This window comes from Aplysia californica, unplaced genomic scaffold (assembly GCF_000002075.1).
Source record: "Aplysia californica isolate F4 #8 unplaced genomic scaffold, AplCal3.0 scaffold00533, whole genome shotgun sequence".
In the NCBI taxonomy this organism is placed as follows: Eukaryota; Metazoa; Mollusca; class Gastropoda; order Aplysiida; family Aplysiidae; genus Aplysia; species Aplysia californica.
The window spans coordinates 54,201-62,038 of NW_004797803.1; the positions used below are offsets into that span (position 1 = coordinate 54,201).

General features: G+C 40.2%; 2 protein-coding genes across 2 annotated transcripts in view; both read left to right on the forward strand.

The window, feature by feature from the left end:
• Positions 1 to 2,960: 2,960 nt before the first annotated feature.
• Positions 2,961 to 3,956, forward strand: LOC118478390. The gene is made up of 2 exons (XM_035971901.1): positions 2,961 to 3,208; positions 3,675 to 3,956. Exons 1-2 carry the CDS (start codon positions 2,983 to 2,985, stop codon positions 3,938 to 3,940), a joined length of 492 nt encoding a protein of 163 aa, XP_035827794.1. The 5' UTR covers positions 2,961 to 2,982; the 3' UTR covers positions 3,941 to 3,956.
• A 961-nt stretch (positions 3,957 to 4,917) lies between these two features.
• The window catches only part of LOC101848234 (O-acyltransferase like protein), a gene marked incomplete in the record, with an annotated part of 22,295 nt that continues 19,374 nt past the window's right edge, over positions 4,918 to 7,838 (forward strand). The window contains 2 exon segments of the mRNA XM_005106440.3: positions 4,918 to 5,015; positions 7,704 to 7,796. Coding sequence (XP_005106497.3) covers positions 7,741 to 7,796 — 56 coding nt within the window.

Sequence of the window (7,838 nt, forward strand, 5' to 3'; positions counted from 1 at the left end):
ATAGCGCATATCCCCGCTCAACAGCAGGCTCTATGCGCTTTTACACTATATTATTACCCCAGCAGACCATAGAACACTCCGAAACATTCTCAGCTTCCGCGGAAGCATACAGTGCAAGCTGCGGATTTCACGCGCTCAAACACTATCAAACTGACAAGATCTTTCTCTGTCTAAAACTGGGTACCCATTTCCACCTGGGTGAAGTGAAGAAAATGTGTGCAAAGTGCCTTTCCCAAGGACACAACGTCGGGCCCCTGACGGAATTCGAACCCACGACCTTACGGTTGCGAGTCCGAGAGCCACTAGGCCACTGACGTGGGATTCACGCTTTAAAACACGGGCGAATCAACAAACACCTGGATCTTGGATATGCCAGGTTTTCTCAGAGTGTTGGAAGCACTTGATATAATTTTCTCAGTGAAGTAAAAGGTATGCGTGTTGGTCATTCTGTGCAGAACATAGCAGAAGAAAGCTGTCGCATGTATAATGTTTTTCTCTCTTACAATTCCGTTTCAAGAAACAGCTGAGTATATTATCACCAACCAACCATGGTATTGGAACAGAAGAGTCATAGCCTTGCTAAAAACGCATAGCCTTCCATTTAACAAACAAACAAACAATCTTTATCGGTGGGAATTAATACATTCACCCTTATGAAAGAGGTGTAACTCTCATGAAATTGAAAATGAATTTCACTTTATTTTCTATTGTCCAAATTTTGTCTGTCAAAGGAAATTATTAATTCATGACAGCCTGATCCGGCCAAGTGACATGAATTTTATGCAATGTTTGACCCATTATAAGAGATATGTGTATTTAACAAAAGAGTGTTTTATATGATGTGATGTGGGCCAACGGCCATAAACACTGAAAAAACTCACTTACTTACTGAATCAACAAACAATGAACAAACAAACCACTTCTCCAGCTCTGGAGATGGTCAACATGACGTCACAACTGTCCCCCGCTTCCATGGAGTGCCGAGATGACCACAGGGGAGGCTCAACCTTCACCACTCTGGCTGCGTGAGTTCACACAGTTGTTAATTTTTTTCGTCTTAAAAAAAACAAACAAATTCAGTTTCGTTGAGTTGTGTTGAAAGAGACATAAAAGAAGAAAACGTAACTTCATAATACTAATAACAATAGATTGCATTTATATAACGCTCTATCACATACGAGTAAGGCTCTATGCGATTTCCATCAGTCACAAGATCACTGAGCGATTCACACAAGATTAAATATTTCAGAGTAACAAGAAAAAACAACAACAGTTCAACCACATAAATAAGAACTTTCACAACAATACAATAACTATATACACACAAGGCCAGCAGTAAAAACAAAGCATATTAACACTTACTAACACACTATGACTAAGAATTCAACATATGAGTCTTGAGCAAATTAAACGTATTAAGATTTTTTTTTCTCTGAGATCTTGGGGCAAGGAGTACCAGATTTTAGGGCTAAAAATGAGAAACTTTTCTCCCCTGAAGTCAAATCTGTCCACATTGATGTGGTCACTCAAGCTCAGAAATAAAACGTTCCTTATTGTGAACATACACCGTTATGTTTCTTGTTTGTGTACTGTCTCCAACACATTTCCCAATGCAGACACTGTTGGCGAAAGAGGGGCGGTTTGCGAAAGGGGGGGGGGGGGGGTTGGGGAGAAAGAGAATAGATAGATAGATAGATAGATAGATAGATAGATAGATAGATAGATAGATAGATAGATAGATAGATAGATAGATAGAGAGAGTGAGAGAGTGAGAGGGAGAGAAAGAGAGAGAGAGAGAGAGAGAGAGAGAGAGAGAGAGAGAGAGAGAGAGAGAGAAGGGGGATGCGAGTGAGAGAGAAAGAGGATGTTAGATGAGGAAGAGGAAGAAAAAAAGACAGAGAAGATCTATGAACAACAAGCAGAAAAATAAAACGTACATGTATTATTTTAGATTGTCCATTCCCATTTTTCAGGAAAGAGGGAATCTTTGGTTTGCACTCTCCTGATTCTATCTTAAGGGAGGGGGGGGTTTACACCTGGAGGCTATCTCGCTTATTACTGGAAGGAATTTTACCAAATTTCACACATATAACAAGCATAGTAAGGAGTCTTAAAATCCGCAATCAAATTTAAGAAAAAAGTTTTGTTTCCATGGATACGCCGCCATATTAGATTTTATTGACATGTCTTACGTAATGAATACCGCACTTATCGCTGATGGAAATTGATTGTTTTTTTGCATGCGTGTTCACAAACATTAGATCTCAAAATTTGTCTGTTGTTTTTTCCTAATCAACTTAGAAAATTTTGTATGAATTTTTTCCAGAGGTAGCATTCAGTTTTGCGAAAAATCCGTGAAAATCCACACTCCAGACACTACCAACAAAAATCTATTCCATATATCAAAAATTCAACAGACACATTTTTAGTATTACCTCTTCTCTTCATTCTGTGAAAATTTCATGAAGATTGGGTGAAAAATGGTGGAGTTATTTAAAAAAGTATAGAGAAAAGTCACATTTTGAGAAAACGGCCGATAAAGAAAAATAAAATACTGACTTTATGAGGAAATGGCGGTTACAAACATGCCCGGTATGTGAAAAAAATACGGTTTTAGGGGTTTTTTTATGCCTTGAAATAGTTGTAGGAAAGGCTGAGGAAGCTAAAAATGCCTACAACTCAAATTCCATGATTTTGAGTCAAATTTTGATTTTGAGGGTGTAGCCCCCCCCCCCCCCCTTAAACAACTATTTTCTTTTAATTCCTAGAATCTCTCTGTAGCAAGTTAGAAAAACAAACAGACAAACAGACAAATAAACAAACAAATAAACAGGCAGACAGACAAACAGACAGATAACAAATAAACAAACAAGCAAACAAAAAAGCAAAACCATTCTCTTCCACTCTTCAACAATAAATCCGATTTTCTCAAAGTGTATTCTAAAAATCCCCAGGATACTCTTCTCAATTATTGGCGCACTGATGATCGCGGGCACCGTAGTTGACGTCGTTTTCGTCCAGTTTCCGGCCTGGGAAGCTGAGATAATCAAGAAGTCACGTGGTCTCACCCACAAGGAAAGCACGTCGTCTGAAGGACAGGAACCCAGAAAATTGGGGCAGGAGAAGCCAGAACAAGAGGACCGGGCAGGGGAGACGTCTGCTCTCTTGGAGCGTTTCTTGAACTATGTTCCACCAAGTCCATTTTTGGGTGAGTAGACCAATTGATGAGAAAGTAGATGGTGAAATAATATATGTTTAAAGCCCTTATCATCACTGTTAGGTTGTTTAAGAGGCGGGACCTCCGAGTTTAAAGTCCATCTCTCGAAAGAGCTGAGCCAAACCTACATGGGAAATTCATGTAATGTGCCTTTCCCAGGGACACTATATCGGACAGAGCAGAAAGCGGATAAGTTAGTGTCTAATAATTGGCCAACTCACTGCTGGGTCAGGATGATTTTTTAAGGTACAGATAGATAGATAGATAGATAGATAGATAGATAGATAGATAGATAGATAGATAGATAGGTAGATAGGTAGGTAGGTAGGTAGGTAGGTAGGTAGGTAGGTAGGTAGGTAGGTAGATAGATGACCTTTCACCCTTAACGTCCCTAAAGTACTCTTGGTTTCATGCCTGGCGATATTTCTAAGATGACCTTTCACCCTTTGTGTCCCAGAAATCATCCTGCAGGTCCTACGCTCCTTCTCCGTCTACTCCAACGCCCAGAAAATCATGTCTACCAAAGAGGCCCCTGGCGCCATCGGCTGTATTCATGGACTCCGCTTCTTCAGCATGACCTGGATCGTCCTGCTTCATATTTACGTGATGTTTGTGACTTATCTAGGTGAAGTATATTTGTCTAGAGTTGAACGAATCGTGAGGAAATCAGGCGCTAGTCAAAATAATGAAATCGAAGATACTGGCATTTCCCTGCCCCTCTAGCTATTTGTATCGAATTTTTGTATTTTGGCTCAACACCTTTTACGTCCATTTAAAACACATTTCCTTGTTGTTGTTTTTTAGAAAAACGTTGAACAAAGGCACCAAATATGTAAATTCACAGCTTCCAAGGACTATCTGTCTTTGGAAATCACTAAACTTTAGCGCCTTTAGGTTCCTTCTGATACCAGGCAATCCTCACCCCTTTAAATCATAAACGTCGGTATTTCTATTCAAGAAAAAGATAACTATTTTCTCATCAAAAGCAAGACAAATACACAACCTTTAAGATGATACAAATAACTCCATATACCCAGATATTGACGAGCACCTGATTCTGTATACTTTTCTTAAACTCCCCTCTCTTTTTGATGTTATGACACACATGTAATTTTTTTAGGCTTTTCCACCCAGCTATTTAGACTTTATTGTGGACACTCTCGTGAAATGATATCGTTTTGTTGTTGTAGTTGATGTTTTAATGAGTATCCAAGCAGACACGAGTAATGGACCATGGTCACATTCATATTTGGCTTTTACAGAAGAAGAAGAAGAAGAAGAAGAAGAAGAAGAAGAAGAAGAAGAAGAAGAAGAAGAAGAAGAAGAAGAAGAAGAAGAAGAAGAAGAAGAAGAAGAAGAAGAAGAAGAAGAAGAAGAAGAAGAAGAAGAAGAAGAAGAAGAAGAAGAAGAAGAAGAAGAAGAAGAAGAAGAACAACAACAACAACAACAACAACAACAACAACAACAACAACAACAACAACAACAACAACAACAACAACAACAACGACAACAACAACAACGACAACAACAACAACAACAACAAGAAATGTTTATCTATCCATCCATCCATCAATTTATGTTGTCTATCTATCTATCTATCCATCTATCTATCTATCTATCTATCTATCTATCTATCTATCTATCTATCTATCTATCTATCTATCTATCTATCTATCTATCTATCTAAATCTATTTTATCCATAGCCAATCCCCAAGGATTGTTCACAGTAATAGACCGCTGGTCTTTCGACACCGTTTCCAACGCCTTTATTGCTGTAGACACATTTTTCACACTGGGGTGAGTGTAGCAGTGTACCGAATGTGAACAGCTCTAACTGTGTCACTGAAGGATATTGGTCAACGCTCTTTTTGACTTCGTTTGGTTTGCGTTGTTGTGTTTTGTTTTATTTGGATTTGTTTTTACTGGGGTATTTTTTTCGGTTTATGTTTCATTTTAAAATTTGTTGTTGTTGTTGTTGTTGTTGTTGTTGTTGTTGTTGTTGTTGCTGCTGCTGTTGTTGTTGTTGTTGTTGTTCTTCTTCTTCTTCTTCTTCTTCTTCTTCTTCTTCTTCTTCTTCTTCTTCTTCGTGTAGCTGTTGCTGTTGTTATTGTTGCTGCTGCTGTTGTTGTTGTTGTTGTTGTTGTTGTTGTTATTGTGTTTTTGTCCTTGAACCTATGACCAAGATCGTTCTGAAGTGACATTTCAAAAGTAAAGAGCCAGCATGGAGCACTGTAGATGATATATAGGTAACTGTGAGGCTTTCTTTTTTGTCTTTCCTCATTTTTCAAACACCAGAATTGGGGAGGGGGGATTCTTTTTGCCAAATAACTTTTTTGAAGACAGCAATTGCAATACTTAAAGCATAATTCCATCTACATTTAAAGTGGCGCTGGTCAAAATAATGAAATCGAAGAAACTGGCATTGTTCTGTCCATCTGGCAATTTTTATCGAATTTTTGTTTTCGTGTTTAGACTCAACACCTTTAAGTTTAAGGTCCATTAAAAACACATTTCTAAGTTGGTATTACTGAAAAATGTTGATTTAAGGCACAAAAATGTAAGTTTGCAGTTTCTGAGGACGTTCAAGCTTTGGCGGCCAATTTCTTGTCAATTTTCCCTCTGAAACCTGACGACCCCCATCTCCTTCAATGGCAAATATCTCGACTTCTATTCATGATAGATTAGTTGCTTTTTTCACCGAAAGCAAGACAAATGAACAAGTATTAAATAAATGATACCAATGAATCCCCATGTCTAAAAGTTGACGAGCTCCTGGTTCCACCACGTCGTGACATCTTTTATTCTTCTCTGCATCAGCCTTACCTCCCCTCCACCGAATTTGTTTTGGCCATTAGGCAGTCGCTTCGTCGTCCCTCGTTAATTCGATTCTCGAGTGGGAGACGTTGTTTTTATTAATATCGTGTATCTCTCTCAGCCCATGAAGGTAAAACTAATAGATAGAATTGAAGCAGTCAGCCTCCTAAGAGTTTTTTTTAATTTATTGATCCCAGAAGGACATTTTGGTTTACAATCGCATACATACATACATGCATACATACATACATACATACATACATACATACATACATACATACATACATACATAACGCAATATGATACCAATACAGAAGAATTTCACAACCATGTCATTGCTGGTCACCACTGTGCAGCGCCCTGTTTGTTGACCTAGGGTTGTCGAGTCTTGCTCAAGAACACACCCCAGAGACCACCCATCTAATCCCCGTGTCACCGACACTTGCTTGACTTTACTCTTGTAAAGTCACTACTGGGGGCTCTCGTGGCCTAGAGGTTAAGGTGTTGGCCTCTCATTCTAAAGTCCCGGGTTCGAATCCGGGTAGCGACCGAAAAATGTTCTTCTCTAAAATTGTCTCCTTTCCCCTCCTTTTCTGCTCTCTAGCAATGTTCTGTCTTCTACTTTCGTCTCTTCTTTCTGCAACAACCCCTTCACCTCCTTTGCCCCCTTCTTTGGGCTCCTGACTCTTCATGCAGTCTTTCTACTGATACGCCTTGGTTTCTTCTTACTACTGTCTTTCAGCCACACCTCTCATCTTCTAGTAGGAAAGATCTACACCTAGCCTTCTCGGATGAGGGCGAAAAATCTCGGAGGGCCCGTTTTCAAGTTGCGAACGTTAAAGATCCCTTGGAGGTCTAAAATCGATAAGAGTAGGCTTCGGCTGCCACCCGGGTAAAATTCCAAATTTCCTTCCAATTGAAAATATCAGGTGTGTCCCGCGCGCTCATATGTCCTTATGCAATTGCGAGCGCCGTAAAACACTTTTTTTTTTAAACCACTACTCACTTAGCCACTGGAGCCCTCAAACGTGCCAGTGTCCATGGGAGCTCAAATCTTCTAAAGTTACTAGCTCTTATTCTTTTTCAAGTTACTATTATTGTTTTACGGCGCTCGCAACTGCATAAGGTCATATGAGCGCACGGGACACACTAAACATTTTCAATTGGTAGGAAATTTGGAACTTTGTTCGGGTGGCAGCCGAAGCCTACTCTTATCGAGTTTGGACCACTACGGGACCTTTAACGTGCACAACTTGCACATGGGACCTCAAAGATTTTTCGCCCTTATCCGCCGAGAAGGCTAGGTGTAGATCTTTCGTGCCAGAAGATCAGGGGTGTGGCTGTAAGACAGCCATAAGAAGGAGCCAAGGAAAAGCAGTAGAAAGGCTGCAAAAAGAGTCAGGGGCCCAGAAGGGGGGGGGCAAAGGAGGGACAGGGTAGGGGCAGAGAGCGGGAACGAAATCAGATGACAGAGCATTGTTAGAGAGCAGGAAAGGAGGTGAAAGGAGACAGTTTTAGAGAGGAAAATATTTTTTTCGGTCGCTACCCGGATTCGAACCCTGGCATTTGAATGAGAGGGGAACACCTTAACCTCTAGGCCACGAGAGCCTCCTTTTTCATGTTAGAGATAGACGGTAAGAGATTGTCACCGACGTTACGTGTTGTTTCTAGGGGTTTCCTCGTGTCGTACCTTAAGCTGAAACCGTGGATGGAGAAAGGAAGGAGCGTCAACTGGCGTCTGTTCTACTTTCATCGTATCTGGAGGTGAGTCTATAGTGTGTGTGTGTGTGTGAGAGAGAGAGAGAG

Coding starts and splice junctions, on each gene's coding strand:
- LOC118478390 (XM_035971901.1), top strand. CDS start 2,983: ATGATCGCGGGCACCGTAGTTGACGTCGTTTTCGTCCAGTTTCCGGCC. Junction 3,209..3,674: donor TCCACCAAGTCCATTTTTGG/GTGAGTAGACCA, acceptor TTTGTGTCCCAG/AAATCATCCTGCAGGTCCTA.